General features: G+C 53.0%; 5 protein-coding genes across 6 annotated transcripts; 2 read left to right on the top strand and 3 right to left on the bottom strand.

Moving 5' to 3' along the window:
* Positions 1 to 1,069: 1,069 nt before the first annotated feature.
* Positions 1,070 to 4,160, top strand: AA0111_g3117 (hypothetical protein; the record flags this gene model as incomplete). 2 transcript variants are annotated; one of them, XM_028648965.1, is made up of 4 exons in its annotated part: positions 1,070 to 1,085; positions 1,136 to 1,204; positions 1,268 to 2,292; positions 2,343 to 4,160. In XM_028648965.1, the coding sequence occupies 4 exons, from the start codon at positions 1,070 to 1,072 to the stop codon at positions 4,158 to 4,160; spliced, it is 2,928 nt and encodes a 975-aa protein (XP_028509698.1). The 2 variants fall into 2 exon arrangements, with proteins under 2 accessions (XP_028509698.1, XP_028509699.1); XM_028648966.1 differs by having other exon boundaries at positions 1,268 to 2,245; positions 2,305 to 4,160.
* A 585-nt stretch (positions 4,161 to 4,745) lies between these two features.
* AA0111_g3118 (hypothetical protein) lies at positions 4,746 to 9,834 on the bottom strand (the record flags this gene model as incomplete). Its single annotated transcript, XM_028648967.1, has 3 exons — positions 4,746 to 6,224; positions 6,337 to 9,210; positions 9,277 to 9,834. 3 exons carry the CDS (start codon positions 9,832 to 9,834, stop codon positions 4,746 to 4,748), a joined length of 4,911 nt encoding a protein of 1,636 aa, XP_028509748.1.
* A 912-nt stretch (positions 9,835 to 10,746) lies between these two features.
* AA0111_g3119 (hypothetical protein) lies at positions 10,747 to 12,025 on the bottom strand (the record flags this gene model as incomplete). The annotated part of the gene is made up of 2 exons (XM_028648968.1): positions 10,747 to 11,760; positions 11,840 to 12,025. 2 exons carry the CDS (start codon positions 12,023 to 12,025, stop codon positions 10,747 to 10,749), a joined length of 1,200 nt encoding a protein of 399 aa, XP_028509747.1.
* A 690-nt stretch (positions 12,026 to 12,715) lies between these two features.
* Positions 12,716 to 16,150, top strand: AA0111_g3120 (Ribosome assembly protein 1; the record flags this gene model as incomplete). The annotated part of the gene is made up of 4 exons (XM_028648970.1): positions 12,716 to 12,799; positions 12,851 to 13,794; positions 13,868 to 15,376; positions 15,424 to 16,150. The coding sequence occupies 4 exons, from the start codon at positions 12,716 to 12,718 to the stop codon at positions 16,148 to 16,150; spliced, it is 3,264 nt and encodes a 1,087-aa protein (XP_028509522.1).
* Positions 16,151 to 16,959: 809 nt separating this feature from the next.
* Positions 16,960 to 20,095, bottom strand: AA0111_g3121 (hypothetical protein; the record flags this gene model as incomplete). The annotated part of the gene is made up of 3 exons (XM_028648971.1): positions 16,960 to 18,080; positions 18,129 to 19,919; positions 19,987 to 20,095. The coding sequence occupies 3 exons, from the start codon at positions 20,093 to 20,095 to the stop codon at positions 16,960 to 16,962; spliced, it is 3,021 nt and encodes a 1,006-aa protein (XP_028509523.1).
* Positions 20,096 to 20,681: the final 586 nt, after the last annotated feature.

A 20,681-nucleotide genomic window follows, 5' to 3' on the forward strand; every position in this document is an offset into this window, starting at 1 on the left:
GTAGGATCGTCCAGGGCGGGCAGATCTGAAGGGAGAGCGCTTCCAGGATTGGCCTTGTCTGGAATTTCCCGGTTTCAGAGCCTCACGTGTTCTAATGGAAGCCGTTTGATGCGTGTGTGGCGTTCATGACCTTAGGACCATGAGAGCGACGCGCCAGCACGACCCATTGTAGTGCATTGGCGGCGAATGAGCTGGCGCCCCACGAGATTGGACGTCGTGAACTGGAAGATGGACGTCGTCATCGTGCGAGCGGTGTGGCCGGCGGTACTCGCGCTAGCAGTGGGCCAGCCGTCTAGCCTGGTGCCAAGAAAAGCTTGGTATTTTGACATGTGGCGCATGGAATACCACAAACAGAAAGGGGGGCGATGGAGGAAGATGTTGTGGTTTCTCTAGGAAGAGATTGCAGCGAAAGAGAGCAAGAAAGTTACAGTAGAAAAGACCTGGCGAAGGTTGCAGGGAAGATTTTGCAGGCAAGGGGTGGCGCCACACTTCGCATAAGACGGAATCGAGATTGTGGCGCACAGCTCAATTACCCATGACGCAACCAAGACACATGTTTTGGCATCTTTTGGGAAACCTGGCGCCGATCGATCCCGCAAACATACCCGTAGGCTCGTCATACAGACCAGGGCGACCTCGTTCTGGCGTGGCTGGCCCCATGTCTCAAGGAAAGCGTGTACAATTGTGGCATTGGACGGCACATCACCAGGGAATTGGGCTGCCGCGCTGCTTTCTCTGCATGTTCCGCGGCATTCGATCGATGGCAGCGGGAAAATCATGGCCGGTAGTCGCGGGGTCAATCAAGTTGGTCGTGGTCGGTCGCTGTTCCAAGCCCAGACTCTTCACAAGCGGGAAGCTACGACGCAGTGACGTAGTTGCTGCAATCGCGCGTGTTACCCAGCCAGCCCAAATACAAAGCTGCCTTTGCCCTCACCCGCCTTCCCTCCCACACAAACCACTCTGATACCCATTACCTCGAAATACCCATCTACCATCCCTCCCATTGTTTTCAGCTCTGCGTCTGCATTTTGATACCCCACCTTGATACCCACAGCAGCAGTCCTACACCATGAGTTCCGTAAACCGTATGGATACCTACCCCGCTTCCCCCTTCAAACACTACTAATTCGTCCAGGTCCGGTGGATTTGAAGCAGAAGGAGAAGGATGTCAACAACAAGCTGCAACTCTACGGCATCGTCGAGGGTAGGTAAACACGTGCAACCGACGCGTCGCACAAGTAATGCAAACAGAGCTGACCAACTCTAGCCTTCTCCAACGGAAAGGTCCCCTCTAACCAACAGATCGATGTTGCGCTCAACTCGGCGCTTGCACACAGGGCACTCAACTCACCGTCTAAGAAGCTGTCGAGCGAGGGCCAGCACCTGGTCTCCGACCTGAAGAGTGTCATCGAACAGGCCAAGATCCTACTTCTCACCAAGAACGAGGGCAACCTCCTCCAAGACTTCATCTGGCAGGCAGAGCACCTCGGTAGCAACAGCGCTAGTCTCCCCAATGCTCCTGTCGATAAGGACACAGCGAAGCAACATGGAAACGAGGCACTCGACGGTCTACGGACTCTCGGCACCCTAATCATTAGCAATGGCCAGTTCAGGAAGCTGCTCTCCGACGCTACCGTCCTTCTCCGTGACATGGCTGGCGATGCCGCCCAAAACACTGCCAACAAGATCAAGCCCTCAGAAGACCGTCTCAACCGATTGGACGAGCCTGCTGAGGACAACACCTGGCACGACACCTCCGATCTGAACCGTGAGAACCTCCGCAACCAAGCTAAGAACAGCCTGCCTTTCGGTAACAAGAACAAGGATGAGGTCAAGAGCGACTTGAAGGAGCATGCCAAGGACATCAACCAGGCTGCCAACCCAGACGGTTCGCGCGATCCTCAACACACCGCTGAGCTCGGCGCCCATGAGGGTCAAACTGGTCAGAGCACCGGTATCAATGCTCGCGGTGCGCTGGAGACTGCTAAGCAGAAGGTCGATGCGAACACTTCTGAGGAGGACAAGAACATGGCTCGCGCTCGTCGTGACCAAATGAACAACTACCTCAAGGGAAAGATGCCCGAGGAGCGTCGCGAGCAGACCATCTGGCGTCTGAAGAAGATGGTCGTCGAGATTCAGGGACACCAGGATTACCAGCGTGCCATTGAGACTCTGCTCAGCCTCGCCGAGCAGTACTCTGGCCATGGTAAGAACCTGGGCCAGCAGGGCAAGGGCTCTGTTCAAGGTGCGCATCAAAATGATGCCCTAACTACTGCTGAAGCTGATCTTAAGGTGCGTATCTAGGCTTCCTCTCCGAAAATAAATGGCTGACAAATTTGAAGACTCTGCTTGAGCGCTTCGCTAACAACACCTCGTTCGATGACCTTATTGAGTCGATTAACCAGGTCTACAAGGACGCTGACCAGGACCCCGAACTGAAGAACTGGTTCACACGCATCAACCACTTCATCCGTAAGACCCTACAGCAGCAGGGTTTCATCCTAGAGGATCGTAGCAACGAGGAGTGGAACCAGATTTATGACGATGGTCACCGCCTCCTCCGTGGTCGCTACCGTGGCCACACTGACCGCATCGCCGACGAGTTCAAGTTCATTGGCGAGCAGTTCGATGCTGACCCGCAGAACAAGCAGTTCGCACAGTCTGTTAACAAGCTCTTCCTTGACCTCGGTCAGGATGAGAACGGCCAGACCGTCTTCAAGCCTCACCTTCTCAAAGATTTGAGCGATGTCATCTTGCCTTCCATCTTCGAGAACGTCCGCTACGTACCAATCCCGCGTATCGAGTACAGCGATTCCATGGTCGACGCTGTCGTTGAGAACCTTGTCATCGAGGGTGACAACCTTGCCCCCAACTCTTTGGAGTTCGGCTCGGACAACTACTGGCGCTGGGGACGCAAGTCCATTTCCAGCAAGAACAAGAACAAGGTTATGCTCTCAGTTTCGGGTGTTCAGATGGACCTCAGGGATGTCTCGTACTACATCAAGCGCAAGCAGGGCTTCCCATCTATCACCGACAAGGGTGTTATGGACATCTTCATGGGCGGTTCCGGCTTCAGCTTCAAGGTCGAGATGGAGACCGCTGACAAGGCCCGCGAAAACCACGCGCAGACCCACTTCTTCAAGGTCACCAAGGTTGAGTCTGACATTAAGAACCTTCAGATCAAGATGAAGAAGAGCAACCACAAGCTTCTCTTCAACATGTTCAAGCCTCTCCTTCTCAAGGTCATGCGCCCTGTTATTCAGAAGGTGCTAGAGAAGCAGATCAAGGATTCCGCCAACCAGCTCGACGGCATTCTTTTCGACATCAAGACTGAGGCAGACCGTGCGGAGGCTGAGGCCAAGCGCAACCCCGACCCGCAGAACCTCCAGAACATGTACCAGCGCTACGCCTCTGCTATGCAGCACCGCATTATGCAGGGCAAGCAGAAGAAGGAGCAGGTCAAGGAGAAGGCGAGCGACACCCAGGTCAACATGGCTGTCACTCAGCACGACTCCATCTTCAAGAACATCTCCCTGCCCGGAGGTATCTCTTCCAAGGCTACCGAGTACAAGGAGCTTGCTGCCAAGGGTGAGAGGTGGGAGAGCCCTATCTTCTCTATTGGTTCCGCCAAGGAAACCTCCAGTCTGCCTCAGGTTGGCAAGGTCACTCGCAAGCCTCACGGTCGTGCGGGTGGCTACGGCAGCCCTGGTGATGAGTCTCGTGGTCTTGGCGCCTCACAGGGCCTTAACCCATCAGCAAACCAGTACGACAGCCAGTACAGCAACACTGGTGGTCTCGGTGCTGGCCAGGGCCTCACTAGTGGCCAGGGTCTTACTGGAGGATCCGGCCTCACTGGTGGTCAGGGTCTTACTGGAGGATCCGGCCTCGCTGGTGGTCAGGGTTTGACTGGTGGTGTTCCCTCCACCACTGGAGGTAGCCACGGCTTCGGCACTCAGGTCGACGATGCTTTCAACACTTCTGGCACCGGCGCCCCCGTCGGCTCGTCCGGCCTTGGTTCATCTGGCCTCGACTCTACAGGTCTGAACAACCCTGCTGCCACCACCACTGGCTCTACCACTCACCCCACTGGCGCTCCTGCCTCCGGAGAGTTCAACACTACTTTCGGTGACCAGAACCCCGTCTTCCAGGGCCGTGCTTAGATGCTTGTTCGTCGACCAGTGATACCCGGTATGCTTGGGGGCCGCCAGTCATGATTACGACTTTCCTACCTTTTGATCATGGATGATACCACGATTGCGCCACGGCGCACGCGCACATGAGTAGCAAATGAAATGTTTCTTGGTTGTTCTTTCTTGTTTTCGATGGATCGTGGGACATGGAGCATAATCGCGCCTGTAACATGGAGATCATTGCGAGGGCGGGCCTCATCCTGTTAACAGGGTTTGGTTGGACAAAAATTGCTAGTTCATCGCTCCTATCGTTCCATAGTAATAATTAATTCATTGGTGCTTCAAAACTTCGTTTTGTCTTCGTTGAGGTCATGCGTTTTTAACATCAAACCGCAAGCTGCACATTCTTTTCTCTCATAACGTTGCATACTGCGGATCAAGCAGCCACATCCATCGGCACATCTAGGAAAACAAGATAGAACAGTGACTTTGCCTCTTGCATCTTCGAAGATGCTACATCGAACCTCTCATGTAACTAGACCGCATAACATTCTCTTCTCGCCTCTCATAATCCTCCATGACTCTCTTTCTTAAGCGGTATGTTTCCCTCCCTAGCTAATATCGATCGTAATCCAAATCAGGACTAGGATACTTACCACGAGCCCCATGCCCATCTCTGTAGTGTCTCTGGCGCACAGGCTCATCCCTGTTAATATGAATTCGATCCGGCGACCTGTCGGCTACGTATCTCTGTTGCACATTACCACGATGCGTAGACGTTTCATACTCGTGAACGTCGAAGTGTCTCCTCCGCTGTGAGCGGCCACCCAAAGGTATCCTAATATCCCACTCGTCAGAGTAAGGCACTGAGTACCTTACAGGCGTACCACTTGAACGTCTCATCGGTCGTCTCATATCCCTCTTCTCTTGGAGATGCTCAAGAGCCGCGTGGATATCGTTCAAACCGAATCTTTCACGCGTTTCCATATGTGGATGCAGCGGTTGAGGCGCAAGGTGTGGTACACTCCCACTGCCATGGTATGGGAATCTCATCACAGAGTCTCGTTCTCGATACGTATCGTCATGGCGACTGTTTGCCATTGGCATTTGACCACTAACTGAACGATTCCGCACGATCTTTTCACGATGTTTGTATGGGACTCTATCGTAGCTATTCCCCCGTGGTCTAGCTGATGGGTACTGGTACGGGTAGAGTGATTGCTGTTGTGCTTGTAATGCTGTAGATAATGGCTCAGTGTAAGATTTCTGTCCCTTTCCTGTAGCGTTGGGGAGGTTTTCGGACGTGTTGTACTGATCAAGCAATCTATGGTTGCGTTGCTCATACCACCCATCAAAACCATCATCGTCATCTGTACTGAGATCATGTCTCACTCGATATCGCCTAAGTCCTGGACTGGCGAGTTCATCGTTGGCGAGGCCAAACGAGTCGAACACGCTATACGAAATGCCTTGAGATTTAGAGGGCCCCTGACGTTGTGAAACGGTTATACCAGCGGTTTCGACAGCGTCTTCCTTTGTCCCCATCACTCGTCGATACATGGATGACAGTAGGTCTCGTATACTATCGCCGTTGTATCCGATCAGTAAACAAGAACCCACCGTCACAAATGTCAGCGGTATGGCGACACTCCAGAACACAGCCTGCGTTTCTTCCATGCCTCTGATGTCAGAGACGTTCATACCAAAATAGCTTGTGACGAATGACAGGGGCAAGAATATGACAGTGACCACTGTGAAGACCATGATAGCTTTTCCATGATCTTCTTCGTTAATCTCCAGGATTTGTTTTGTGCGACCAGGGAGTGGGTGACAACGGCGAATTAGGTTGGTGTAGTCTTCCCAAACTAACGAGATATGTTCTCCACAGGCTTTAATCAGAACTGACTCGTAGCGATACATAGCTTCACGCGACGGTATCAATCTCTCGTATGTGATGCTATTGAGTGTTTCGAGGTAGCTGAACAAAAGATTGTCCTGCCAAGTGTTGACTGATTCCAAGACTTGCAACTCTTCTTGAATCAAGTTGATGGCACGAAGGAGTCGCTTGCTTGGTCGATGGTTGATTTCAAATTCCTGATGAATATTAGCTAAGAGTAAAGACGCATTTCCTGGTATGTGCGCTGCTCTTGGGACGCAGGCACATCTCTCTTTCCGATGTCTTTCTATAGGGTATGAATGTACCTACAACTTTGGAGACGTAAATATGGTACATGTCGCTGATGGTCTTGGACTTCTCAAGAGATGTTACCAGAAGCCTTCTGATGAACCACAGACACACATATTCCGGACCCAACGAAAGATGCTTGGGAACACACTGTGGAGCCTTGGATCCGGCCATGTCACACAATAAAACCCGAGCTTTGCACAGCGACCGTCGCGCATACCCACCAAAGCGCCTGAGTACTTTGGTATCTCTACTTGAGTAAGGGGCGGTTATGAGCCTACGAGAATCTTGGTATCGAACATCCTGCCCATACGCCTTTTCATTCTCGTGCAGAGCTCGCTCGATCGCCAAGTAGAAGATTACGATCTTTTGGAATGCTTTGATGAGTTCTCGAGGTAGAGTATATAGTAGAGACATCTGTCCGTCTTCATTCTGGACACCTTCGGCAAGCTCTCTGGCTCGAACGAAAAGATCTGTAGCATCCTCACTAGCATAAGTGAGTATCACTAGAGCGGTAGCATTCGTAAGTTCGCGCCGGTACTGTACGGAGTTGATTATCCAGTCTTGAAGTTCTTCAAAGGAAGGTACATCACCAGAGTGCTCAGTTCCGGTCGAATATTTGTTTACATGCCGCCTGAGATGTGTTATTGCAGACGTCGAGCTTTGAAACGGGTTTCTGCATCTTTTACAACGCAGAATCGATCTATGCAGTATCTTCCTAGAGCCTGGGAGTGACGACGTAACTTCCCAAGCGGAAGTGCGAATGGACCAAGCACGCTTCATCATATCGGGATGTTCCCACCTAGGATTGGTATATTCCTCGGAATGGGGCTCGAGCGCCCCACGTTGCTCAATGGTCATCACTTGCTGGTGGATATTTTGCAGCGCGCCCGACATCTTTCGAAGGATGATGCTGCTGTCTAAGTCGTCGACGAAAAGTTTTAGTGTCTTCCAGACGGTTTCGAGAAACTGGATAGATTGCTTCAAAACTCCACGCCAATGAGTGCTCACAATCATTCTGTGATTTATATTGCCGGAATCCATTGGTACTGATTTTTTGATGTGATCTTTTAGTTCAGACAGTCGTGTGGAGACGCCACTATATACCGTCTCGGGCAAGAAGTGGTAGTACAGGGTTGACGTGAAAGCATCCTCCACCAGATTTTCTGAGTGGGGAAGATACCTCGACGTCATGGCTTTCTCCACATACTCCAAGCAAGCGATCGATCGATCTTTCTCCGAGGTATCGGGGCCTAAAGACCTTCCACTTCTTTGAGACAAGTCACTGTTCTTCGACTGCATCCAATGGAAGAAGGGCGGCACGGAGATGGGGGAGCCGACTACCACTGGATCTGAGTTTGGTGCTGTCTCATCTCGCGCAAGAAGTTTTTGGTCATCTGAAACAATAATGTTGATTGAGACGAGATGGGCTGCCCGAGTGACGATGCTTTTCCAGTTTCCAGGGCCAGCCATTGTATCATCATCAAGATTCTGGACTGTTAATTGAATCCCTTTGCCTCCTTGGAGAACCGAGTTGAGATCCACAATTCTTGACTCCAACTGAAAGTAGGACCTGAAAGTGCCGATGGGATATATGAAGGTGCTGCCGTCGAGATTGGTAACGTGGATGTTTGCCAGCATATTCTCGGTAACGTCTTGCTTGCCCAGATGTCGAATGTCTTCTTCAACAATGCTAATCGCATCTCTCGTCGCTACGGACAGAGACTCGTGTCCATATGTTACAATAGCAGTAGATCCGATGTTCATGACCCAAAGGCTCGGGACATGAATGATGTTCTTGGTAGGATCATTGCCAAACTTCCTGTATGATTGCTCCTCGTCCCGCTCACGAACAGATTCGTAAGGATACAAAGTCTGCATCAAGGTACGTGGTGGGCATAGAAGGTCTCCTTGCCCAGGCGATAGTTTGACCGTTTGTTGGAGGCTGAAATATGGTACACAGCTGAAGATCACAGACTGGGAGTCTGTTGGATCAGAACCATCGGCCCGAAGAACAGTTCCGGGTTCAATGAATTTGCCGCCTACGAAAGGCTTGATCTTATCATCTCGCAGCCTTGTCAACATCTCGCAAATGAGGGCTTGTAAACGGTCAGACAGATGTGGGATAGTAAGGCAGACGTTCTCGAAGCGATCAAAGTCGAGATAGCTACCATGAATGTGGTACCACGTCGTTACCACGCTTGTTCGTAAACTAGACTTTGCTAGGCTTGGTAAGGTGTAAAGCGTAAGCTTGTTCTGGTCGTCAGACTGCATCATCATTGCTTTGGTGATCCTCCGTATCTCTAGGCTATTGCCACCCAGATCCGGCTTCTTCGCTCTTAAATCTTTCTTGTTCTCCACGCTTGTTGATATTCCACTGGGAGTGATGATACTGCTTGAGCTTTTGGTTGTCACCTGAAATGATAGTCTGTTGCCCTCGCGATCTTTTGGAGGTACTATATACCGATTCAATCGCAGTGACCTGGGGGGTTTCAGGGGTGTATCCTCTTCGCTGCTGGTAGATGTGTCCTCGCCATGGTAGTCTTCAGTGTTGATGCTATCTTCTGATTCTAGCGAGTGTCGAACCGAATCCAGGACCTCTATGCTGACTGCAAGATTCTCTCTAGCAGTGTTTGCCCCAGGCCCAGACTGTCGGGCATCTTGTAGCTGGAATCGTGACTGCGACCGCGAATAACTTCGCGAAGGGTTGTCAAACGCGATCTTGATTCTTGAATTAGGTTTGACAATAGTTCTCCAGGCACTTGGAAGAATAGGAACTCCGTCAAGACTCTGAATTGAATATGCTCCATCTGATAGTTTGTCGAGGTAGCTCTGTCTGTCCTGTGGGTTCAAATCTGAATTTGTGTACATCTCAATCCAAAGCCTGTTGGTAGCCTGCAGAATGCATCAGCACCAGTGCGCTTCGTGGTAGTGTTTTTATGAAGCATGATATTTACACACCTCTTTGGAAAAACACTGCTCGAACGGAAAAATGGAAGGAAAATGTCGATGATCGTATAAGTAGATGATTTCTTGCTCGACTATGTCAATACTGTGTGTTCGAGAAGGCTGTTGACGACTTGGATCGTTTGACTGAAGCTCATTGTTGCGCTGCTCGGTATCAGGAATGGCGTAGTACTTGAGGTTAGTAGCAGTCTGCATATCGCGCATACGTTCGTCTTCAGCAAGCTCCTTCTTGGGGTCTTCGAGCCGAGGTTTCAGCTCTTCGACAAGAGCACGTTCTGCATCGACAAGCCTGTTCTTGGTGCGTTCCAGCTCGAGTTTCTGTTCTTCGACAAGATCGATAGGTTCCTCAGTGACATAGTCGGCCATCCACCGTGGATCTTCTGCTTGCTGAACGTGCTCATCTCCAAAGCCCCACGATACAGATTGGTGCCGGTCTCTTTCTTCATGTGGGTAATCATCCTTAGCCTCATCAACAGAAGCCTCACGGACCTCAGCCTGATACTGACGAGGGAGACGCCGGGTGGCTCCTAACTCTTGTGCTTGGTCCTCCATAGAAAAGTAAGCTTGTAGCTGCAGAACAATGCTACAAAGGTCAGGAAGAACACAGAAACGAGGAAAAGGCAGCCATCATGTGAGATGGGGGAAAGGCTGAACTTGAATGAGGAGGGAAGGTCTGACGCTAATAGATGCATGCAATCGAATCCCTCATGTTCAGCCCGAGTTCAGTTCCATACTAGCGTCAGATTAGGACAGCCAATTTGACTGGAGCACACGTGCCGTTCCGTCATGCCATGTGATGCCGTGGTAATTCATGGCTGACAACGTACCATAGCCTTCCAATGAGAGCAAGATACCCCTGGTTTCTAGCCTCGTGATTGGCTATATTCCTAGCGTATGGATTTGTGATCGAACGTGGACTAGCTTTGCTATCTTCTATTCCATCTCGCATTGGTTGAGAGCCCTAGTAGGCCTTCCTCACTATTGGCAGACAGTTATACGATTCAAGACACGGAGTATTCCTCGAGAATCCAATCATACCATTTTGTCGCAACATGGAAAATAGAAAAAGGTAAAAAACCATGCAAGGATTACAACTATGAGATTCGAATTCAAACCCAGATCAAGGGCGACTGGTGATTACAAGGCTTACTGCTACTGCTACTGCTACTGCACACTAGATGTGATAAGTGTGAAGTGTGGACAAAGGAAACAATCTGTGGGGGGAACATGCTACAATATGCAATATCGTCGAGCAAAAGTATCCAACTGGTATCAAAAGGCCCCATCAATGGGCAGCGCCAAGGCTGAAGTCATAAATCGTAATGGTATCGTGAGGAGAAGAGGTCAAGGGAATGTTTGCGCGATTAGTGATGGCGGTGGAGGGTGGGAGTTCCGAAAAGGATACGAGGGCCAGCGTATGTACAATTGGTGTTTGGAAGGAGTGTCGGGGATGGCAAGCGAGGGTCATCTGATGGAGAGAGGCTGCTGCACTGGCAGTATGGGTGAAGACACAAGGCTTGGGGTTGCTGGTTGGATGTTGATGGTGCTAGGAGCTGCCTGCTGTATGCGTGTCTGAGGCACTTCCTTCTTCTTGACCAGCAAGCTCTTGAACGCGCCGAGCCACTTGGCTAGGGCATCTTCGTCTGAGGCGCAGAATTTGTAATTCTTGTCCTCGCATATGACCTGCATGCAGTATTGCTTGCTTCGCGAGAGTGGGTCTATGTCGACGGCATCGATTATGTTGGTGAAGGGGATGATGTGGGTCGCGGAGTATTCATCGTCGTTTTTGTAAAAAGCAAGGCACTTTGGTCGCAGCACCACCCAGATCTTCTTCCACTGGCGCACACCGCCTTTGGATTTGAGGACATAGAGCCAGCCGTGATAGACGACGCGCTCGTCGTCGGGCGTGGCGCCGATGTTGCTCTGCTGGCTCGCGTTGCGTTGTTGTTGCTGCTGTGGTGTTCTCGGGGGCGGAGAGTTGGCGGAGGCTTGGTTGGTGTCGGAGAAGTCAAAGTCGGAGATGGAGCCGCGCTCGCCGCCGGAGTAGTTGAGGGCTTGTGAGGGACGGCGGGCGCTGTGCATGTTCTCCGGGGCGATGGAGCTCGAGGGTCTCGGCTCTGTCTCGGAGGAACTGGAAACAATGTTTTCTCTGGTTGCGCGGCCAAAGCCTGCAAACGTCTTCTTTGTGGCTGTGGGACTCATGACGGTCATCTCAGCCTCGTGCTCGCCAATGCGTGCCTCGGTACGTATGAGGTGCACCCAGTCCTGAGCGTCTTTGTCTGTGGATGCGCCGAGGTGGTAGTTGCGGGCGGGCGAAAAGATGCCAAAGACGTGCTCCATCTTCTTCTTCGAGTCCCTCTGGCGCGCAACTGCCGTGATCTCGGAGAGGTTGATCTGGTGGCGCAGCTTGGTCTCGTGCTTGTCCTTGTAGATGGAGAGGCAGTTGGGGCGCAGGACGATGTAGACAGGCTTCCATTGCTGTGCACGTGTTAGCAGACGTCATGCCACGGTGGTCGCGGGCGTGGGTGCGTGCCTTTGTCTTCCTCGTGCGCTTGACGACGGTGCCGGCCTTGATGATGCGGTCGAACTCGAAGCAGCCGTTCTGGTTGACGGGCGACATGATGTCGACGCTGGCGCTGAGCGTCTTGATGTTGTGTATATGGGGCGGGTCCAGCTTCATGCCGGCAGAGCGGATCGCAATGGGTTTGGCTGGCGTGTGCTGGCCGTCCAGTGTCGCTGCCATGTCGGCGGTAGGAGTCACATTCACGGTAGGCGGGGTGGGCGGGATGAGTGGTCGCGGGCTCGGTGGTGGGAGTGAAGGTAGGCGGCTATAGGGGCGTTGCGATGCTCGAGCGCGTTGGTTATATCCCGAGTGTTATGGGAGATCGACAGACGGTAGGCGAGGGGACAGGGGGAATGCATGGGGCGCAAACCGCACCAGCGACGGCAGGCGCACAGGCTATAAGGACATGGCAGCCAGGCAGGCAGGCCGGCCAAAGTGGTGAGGTCAAACAAAAGGCCGCCGCCGGCGATCGCAGACGACGCAGGACGGGAAGGGGGGTGCATGCGACGCTTCGGCAGGGAGGCCGTTGGGTTGCATATGGCTATGTCAGCAGGGTCTGACGTCTTGGTGCAGCTGGACCGCCACCAAAAAATGAGCCATAGTGATGACGGTTTGGCGGGGACCTTGGTAGCCGCCGCTGCGTTTCATCCAAATCTTCCGCCATGCCTCAAAACCACACAACAAATCTGTAACCTCAACACCTGCGGCACTTGTCCACGCCCCTCCAATTTGCCTTTTCCGGTACGCGCGCTTTTGATCTGCAGTGAAACGGCCTCTCCCGCGCTCCACTGCCTTCACGTCGCCACGCGAAACACGGCGCCCGCCCCCAGTCCTTGTCGCAACCAGTCTCGACCACAACACTCGACCAGGATGCCTGTCGTTCCGAGCGACAAGCTGGTGTCGCTGCAGCAGGCGGCTGATGGCATCAGGAACATTTGCATCCTAGCTCACGTGGTAGGTCGACTTGCTGATGCGCGTGAACGCAACATGTGCTGATTGCGGCAGGACCATGGCAAGACGTCCCTCACCGATGCCCTCATAGCCACCAATGGCATCATCTCCCCCAAACTCGCTGGCAAGATCCGCTACCTCGACTCGAGACCCGACGAGCAGTTGCGTGGCATCACCATGGAGTCGTCCGCCATCTCGCTATACTTTTCTCTGCTGCGACGCTCCGCGCCCGACGCACAGCCAGAGCCCAAGGAATTCCTCATAAACCTTATAGACTCACCGGGACACATAGACTTCAGCTACGAGGTCTCTACCGCATCACGTCTCTGCGATGGCGCTGTCGTGCTTGTAGACGCCGTAGAGGGCGTGTGTAGTCAGACTGTCACAGTGCTGCGACAGTCGTGGATAGAGAAGCTGAAGCCTTTGCTCGTCATTAACAAAATGGACAGGCTAATCACAGAACTCAAGATGAGCCCTGGAGAGGCATACACACATCTGAGCAAGTTGCTCGAACAAGTAAACGCCGTCATGGGCAGCTTCTACCAAGGCGAGCGCATGGAGGACGACCTCCGATGGCGCGAGAAGATGGAAGAGAGACTAAACGCTGCAGCTGAGAATACTGACACACGATCCTCATCCATACCAGAGAACGGTGAAAGCATCGATACCACGAGCACACCCGCCGAGTACGAGGAGAAGGACGACGAAGACATCTACTTTGCCCCAGAGAAGAACAACGTCATCTTTGGTAGTGCCATCGACGGCTGGGCATTCACGGTAAGACAGTTCGCCAGCCTGTACGAGAAGAAACTAGGCATCAAGCGCTCCATTCTCGAAAAGGTACTATGGGGCGATTTTTACCTAGACCCCAAGACGAAGCGCGTACTCAGCTCCAAGCATCTCAAGGGTCGCCATCTTAAGCCCATGTTCGTCCAGCTCGTCCTAGATAACGTGTGGGCCGTATACGAGGCCACTACGGGAGGTAACAACGGGAAGGGGTGCGTGGATTTCCTTTCCTTGCGTGATTCATGTCCATGTATCATAGCAATATACTTATACTTTTCATTACAGAGATCCTGCTATGGTCGAGAAGATTACCAAGTCACTCAACCTTAACGTTCCAGCACATATCATGCGTTCTCGCGACCCGCGCGCACTCCTAATGGCACTCTTCGCAGCTTGGCTTCCACTATCAACCGCCCTCTTAGTTTCAGTCACCGAATATCTACCCGCCCCTTCCAAAGCGCAAGCCGAACGCATGCCCGAAATCATCGATAGCTCGCCAGGTGCCGATTACGTTGCACCAGAAGTGCGCGACGCCATGACCAACTTCAAGGCCTCCAAGGATGACCCTGTCGTAGCCTATGTCAGCAAGATGATCTCAGTGCCTTCTAGCGAACTACCTCAGAACAAGCGAAGAGGTGGCGCACTCACAGCTGAAGAGGCAAGGGAGATGGGACGGAAGAAGAGGGCAGAGATTGCCCGGCAGCAGGCTATCGCCAACGGCGAGGACGCTGACATCGGTGGAGTCACAGACGCATTAAGTTCTGCTGCTATTGGAGAAACCGAGACGCCTGTAGAAGAGACACCAGTGCCCGACGTAGAAGCCGAACACCTCATCGGATTCGCACGTATCTTTTCTGGTACCTTGAGTGTTGGCGACGAAGTGTACGTTCTTGGCCCTAAATTCACCCCCGCGAACCCACACGCCTCTCCGGAGCCACAAAAGGTCAAAATCACTGCGCTGTACCTGATGATGGGTCGTGGTTTGGAGCCATTGACCTCGGTGCCTGCCGGTGTCGTCTTTGGCATTGGTGGACTTGAGGGCCACATCCTAAAGTCCGGCACTCTCTGTTCCCAGCTTCCTGGGTCCGCCAATCTTGCTGGTATCCAGATGGGCTCAGAACCTATTGTGCGCGTTGCACTCGAGCCTGAAAACCCGTATGATCTAGACAAGATGATCAAGGGCTTGAAGCTACTTGTCCAGAGCGATCCATGTGCTGAATACGAGCAACTGCCTAGCGGAGAACATGTCATCTTGACAGCTGGCGAACTGCATCTTGAGCGATGTCTGAAGGATCTTCAAGAGCGATTTGCAAAGTGCGAAATCCAGGCTGGCGAACCCATCGTGCCATACCGAGAGTCAATAGTGGCTGCAACCGAGATGAACCCACCCAAAGACCCTAACCTACCACGAGGAACAGTCATTGGCGAGACTGCTAGCAAGCATGTTTCTGTTCGCTTACGAGTTCGCCCACTACCAGCCAGTGTGACAGAATTTTTGGGCAAGAACGCGGGTGCGATCAAGAAGTTGTACTCGGAGCGACGAGCTGAAGATGAAGGAGAGCATCGCGTGCACGGTGCTGAGGATGATGGCATACAAGAGGCTGAACAACGCGAGATCGGACAAAGTCTGAACTTTGACGAATTTAAGAAGCAGCTCAAGGAGGCATTCGCCGAGGCCAAGGGACAGAAAGAGATCTGGACCGACGTGATTGAAAAGATTACAGCCTTTGGTCCTCGGAGAATAGGACCGAATATCTTGGTCGACGCGACCAAGGACGGTATCTGTGGCAGGGCGTATGTATATTTGTTCTCAACTTTCTTTCACAGCTAATCGTTTGCAGACTCCGCGAGTCATCCTCTCCAGATGTTGACGCGGACCATACCTCCGACCGCACCATATCCGCGCGCACCTTCTCCTCTACAATCTCCTACGCCTTCCAGCTCGCCACCGCGCAAGGTCCCTGCTGTGCCGAGCCTGTTCAAGGCATCGCCGTCTTTCTCGAGGATGTCATTCTTAACATCCCCGACGATGAGAGCGCACAAGATCGCGGTCGCTTGACTGGTGAAGTCATCAAGGCTGTACGTTCCTCCATTCACCAAGGCTTCCTGGACTGGTCACCTCGTATGCTTCTGGCAATGTACAGCTGCGAAATTCAAGCTTCCACCGATGTTCTCGGCCGTGTCTACGCCGTCTTAACGCGTCGTCGTGGAACTATTCTTTCTGAAACCCTGTCCTCTACTTCCTCTGCTTCAACCACTGGCTCGCAGACCTTTACCATCAACGCACTTCTTCCCGTTGCCGAGTCCTTTGGCTTCAGCGACGAGATCCGGAAGCGCAGTTCCGGTTCCGCGAGCCCGCAGTTGAGGTTCGCTGGTTTTGAGATGCTGGACGAAGATCCCTTCTGGGTCCCGTTCACTGAAGATGAGCTTGAGGATTTGGGTGAGCTGGCCGATCGAGAGAACGTCGCCAAGAGATACGTGGATAAGGTCAGGAGGAGGAAGGGACTCCGGGTTGCGGGTGAAAAGGTGGTCGTTGATGCCGAGAAGCAGAAGACATTGAAGAGATAGTCTCGCTGTGGAGTACATGAGGCGGAGAGTGTGGAACTAAAGAAAGAAACTAGAGGATGTGGTAGAGACAATTCAATTGATAATGGACTCCAATGCCACACAGCAGGTCTTCACAACAAACATATATAAGTGGACTTGTCTCACAACCTAACAAAGTGCTCGTTGACCATCGGGACTTGGCCGACTCTTCACTCGCAACAGCCTCATGTGGACACAACCTTGTTTCTGATCAAAATCACATGGCAATTATTTGATTGGTTCTTAGTTTCGTTGAGGGATTCTCGTATGTTGGGAAAGAACATATTGACTTTCACATGCTGTCCGAGAGTATGGTCAAGACGCTCTTGGTGTGTAGCCGACCAGTGGGTTTGTCGACGGAAGGAAAGAACTGACAAACACAGAATGATAGAGTATGGTTGGCCGAAGAAAATTGTCCATATAGCGTTGAAGATGTGTGAGGCTGTTCGTACCATATATCCACTTGCGTCGTTTAAGAAGGACGAACTTTTTCGTATCAAGTAAAGCAAACGCCGTGCTTTTCTCATTGTTGAATCCTACATACTCTATCATTAGGACACCTTAACAGAGTCAACACAAAAGCGGAATGCATCCGCAGCCTACAGGCTGGGTATCACTTGTACAACGATCTCTCCCGCGATCTATCAGCCGGAGATTCGAACGACCATCTGATCTCCAGAGTTTTCCTTCCATATCGCCATCGTCTAAAACTTGCCCAACAAACAAGCTCATGCTTTTCCTCAATGCAGAGCGCATCACACCTTCCGCAATCCTGACCTCAAATCCACCGATCAAGCGCTGCCCGGCGGCCCGCCCATATTCAGCAGGATATCAAGCATGTCCATGCCGCCAATGTCCGGTCCCATGGCCGTTTGATTAATCTCCGCACCCCACTGATCCAGCAGAGGATCGAGTGGCAGAGCAAGCCAATCCTGATCTTGACCCGCGCCCCAACTCGCTCCGCTATTTGCCCATTGACTCCAACTCGTGTTGTTGCTGCCATTCGAATTCGAATTATTCGCGTTGTTGTTCTGAAAGTTCGGATAATTGCCAGGTGGTGGCATGATGCTGATGGAGTTGCTGTTGGGATCGTAGGGTTCCGCTGAGATGCCCCAAAGAGGTGTTGCGCGACCGCTTGTGCTGAGGCCCATACTGGGCGAACCTGGTACGCTGGTACCAGTACCTGAGAAACCTGTTTGTTGGGATCCCATGTACGGCGGTGCAAGATGGTTGGTATTGTTTAGTGGAGCGGGCGGTGGCATCAGCGGTACTTGATTAGGGCTTTTGCTGCCGGCACGCGAGATGCCACTCGAGCCGTTGGCAGCCAGACGTACGAAACGCGAACGGATTCGGTGAGTCAGTGTTTCGACAAGATCGGCGAAGCGGTTCCCGACGTGCACATCGTCGACTATGCTCGTTCGTAGGGCATCGACCGAGTCGCTGAGGAGACTAAGACTGACAGCTACGTCTTCTTCAGTAGCGCCTAGCGCGAAGGTCTTGAGCAGAATGATGGCTACACTGACAATACGGAAGAAGGTTCGTACTGGCGCATGCCGTAGGTAGCCACCAGGATGCAAGCCTTCGACCACCACTTTGAGCACATTGCGCGACGCATCGATGACTTCGTTGATATAATGGCGGTCGTTGGCGTACCATTTTACAAGTGTACTAAAGGGGATAGCGCCACCATCGTCATTGCCATTTGAATTGCCATTGCCATTAGGGTTGCCATTGCCGTTCGGATTGCCATTGCCATTTGTAGGGCGTCCGTTCATGCCACTAGGCTGGGCATGTGTTTGTAGCGGAGTGTTATGTGTGCAGCGTTCAACCACTGCCTGCAGGGCAAGCGAATTGAGATATACACGCGTGTACTCGAACTCGATGATGAGAACGTGACGAAGTTGTGTCGGAACTAGAAGCTGTTAGGCAGAGTACGGGAGAATGACGGTGGTATTCTTACCTTGGGGTGCTCTATCGAAGCACTTCCTCCACTCCACTAAGGGGCCTTGGAAGAACTTCAGCATCTCCTCGTAACCTCCCGTCTTAAGCAGCTCTCTTGTTTTGCGTCGGTTAGAGAACAACTTCAGGTTACCCATCTCCATGACTTTAGCGATACGAGCCCAGAAGTCAAGCACAAGATCTTGTACGGCATGGCGCTCCTGGGTCGCGATAGACTCGAGCGGAAGGCGCTGGCCATCCGAGCGCATACCGAACTGTGCTGGAGGTGCCTTGATGCGACTGATGCGCTCTTTGTACAGCTCGAGTGGTGAGGGGCCGCCCACTAGGTTCTCGTCACGCTCGAGTTTGGGAAGCATGGATGTGAGACCCAGTCTGCCACTGGTCTGCGTGACATAGATGATGAGCAAGTCGCGAAGATGGTTCTTCCGGCGGTAGTAGGCCTTTACAGTCGCGTGCGAAAGATGCTGGTTGGCCTCTTCGAACTCAGTTTCGTTGGTCTCATCGAAAACACCAATCTCAAAAGCGAGTGTCATGGCGTTGCCCAGCAGCATCCAGCACATGCGATCACTTCGCCAGCACGGCTCTAGCCAACTGTCAATACGCTTGTCGCCCACACCTTTATACATCTCAGCTTTGGGTCCAGCCTCGTACGGGTCGTCGGGCAAGACGAGCTCATCGTCATCATCGCCAGGGGGGAAATGCAGTGCGCGAGGATGCCACTCGGTAAGTAGCATCAGACTTTCGACTGTACCAAGCGTCCGAAGGCCCTTTCTTGATAGGGGGTTCACATCAGAACCAGGCTGTTGACCGGCGCCACAGAAGCCGCCGCCAAACTGCTCTTGTCCGAAGATCATACGATCTATCATACCCTGCAGGTACTTCCATAGCTTCTCGTGAATGAGATATGACCTAGATGTGGCGCCCACGCCGCTCGAACCGCTGGGTTGTGAATACCTTGCGGAGATGGTCAAGAGAGTGATGACCAGCATCGGCTCCTCCTTGAGCAGCTTTGCGTGAAAGGCATGATCGCGATAGTCTGGTACGACGATGGGTGTAAGCGGCGACAGAAATGCATAGAAGTAGTCAATGTAAGCAATGGCTTCCTTTGCGGTAAGCCATCCGGCGCGGACAAAGCGGAACTTTGACCAGGCTCTCACAGCATCGGCGAAGGCAGCTTCATTTGGAGGGTCAGGTAGCATGGGTTGCTGTATGGCGGGATCTACCGATGGCTCTGCGGTGGCTCGCGAATTGCCGCGCGCATGTGAGGTCTGGGGTCTAGGGCTTGCGAAGTTGGTTTGAGAGCCTGGCGTGCTGCCCAGCGTCGGGCGCTGGAGACTGGAGCTGCTGCCTGTGCGCTGGTGGTGGCTGTTCATGCCAGCGGCCTCGAAGAGCAGGTTCAAGGCATCGTGGCCGCTGTAGACCTCGCCGGCCTGGAGCGTCGCGACCGTCTCGTTGTTCACCTTCTGGTCTTCTTCGTCGTTGGGGGTGCGCTGGTGGCCCGCCGACGTGTTGGGTCGTCGCAACGGCTCGTATCTTCCGACGGAGCCACCTGGAGTCAGCGGCTGGGAGATGTAGGCGGCGTTGTTGGTCGTGGTTATGGTGAGCGGCTCTGGCAGGCCATCGGAGCGCTGGCGCTTTCTGCCATTGCGCACCTCGTAGTCGTCGGCGTCGTCAAAGTCGTCCTCGCCGTCGGCCTTGCGCTTCCTGCGCGTGGCAGAGAAGAAGCACTCCTTGCTCTCCCTCCTGCATCGCACGCAGGGCGGATCATGCGGGTTGTCTACGGGACCAAGATCTACAGACAGAAGAAATACACATCAGCAATTGCGCGACGATAAGGCTCACGGCTGCCTCGGACGTACCGCATCGCACTTTGCGACGCCTGCATGGTATACAGGCCTGGTATGTGCGCGTGTGCTGGGCGTTCTGTGTCCGCGGCGGTGGAGAAGCGTTGGAGCCCGCAGTCGACATGGTGGTGGTGGATTACGGTCGGCTTGCGACGGCTGAGAGCTGGCGGACTTTGGCTCTGATAAGGGCTGGAATACCGCCGAGGCACCTCAGTTCCAGAGACGCGGTACCTGCATGCAATGCGCGGAATGTCTGCGCAGCGGTAACGCCTACAGGAAGGTGGACGTGTAAGACTGCGCGCAATTCTGCTATTTGTTATTGTCGACTTCTGGCTGACGGTACTGAGGCGTGCAAGTGCTCGGGAGCGGGTCACGAGCGCGGGGGCGTTGGCTATTGCGGAATGGCGTGTCCGCTCCTCCAATCCTCGTCCTAAACACCACGTAACAGTCGCGAATCTGCTCGACCGCCTTTCGACAAACCACTGGGGTACGCGTCCGGTAGCCGAGTCGCCCGCTGCCTGTTTACGTCAACCACCGACGGTCCGTCCGGATGTCCAGGTGTACCTGCTGCTCGAGACATGTGATCCGCTCGTGCACTCTGCCTGTGGCACAGCAAGTACTAGCCCAGCCAATCACGAGCTTGTGTTTGTGCGAGTTGAATGACATCTTGATTGCTGGCACCTACACACTGCCCAATTCCATGATACTCA

The sequence above is a fragment of the Alternaria arborescens genome (genome assembly GCF_004154835.1).
Source record: "Alternaria arborescens strain FERA 675 chromosome Unknown contig_5, whole genome shotgun sequence".
Taxonomy (NCBI): Eukaryota; Fungi; Ascomycota; class Dothideomycetes; order Pleosporales; family Pleosporaceae; genus Alternaria; species Alternaria arborescens.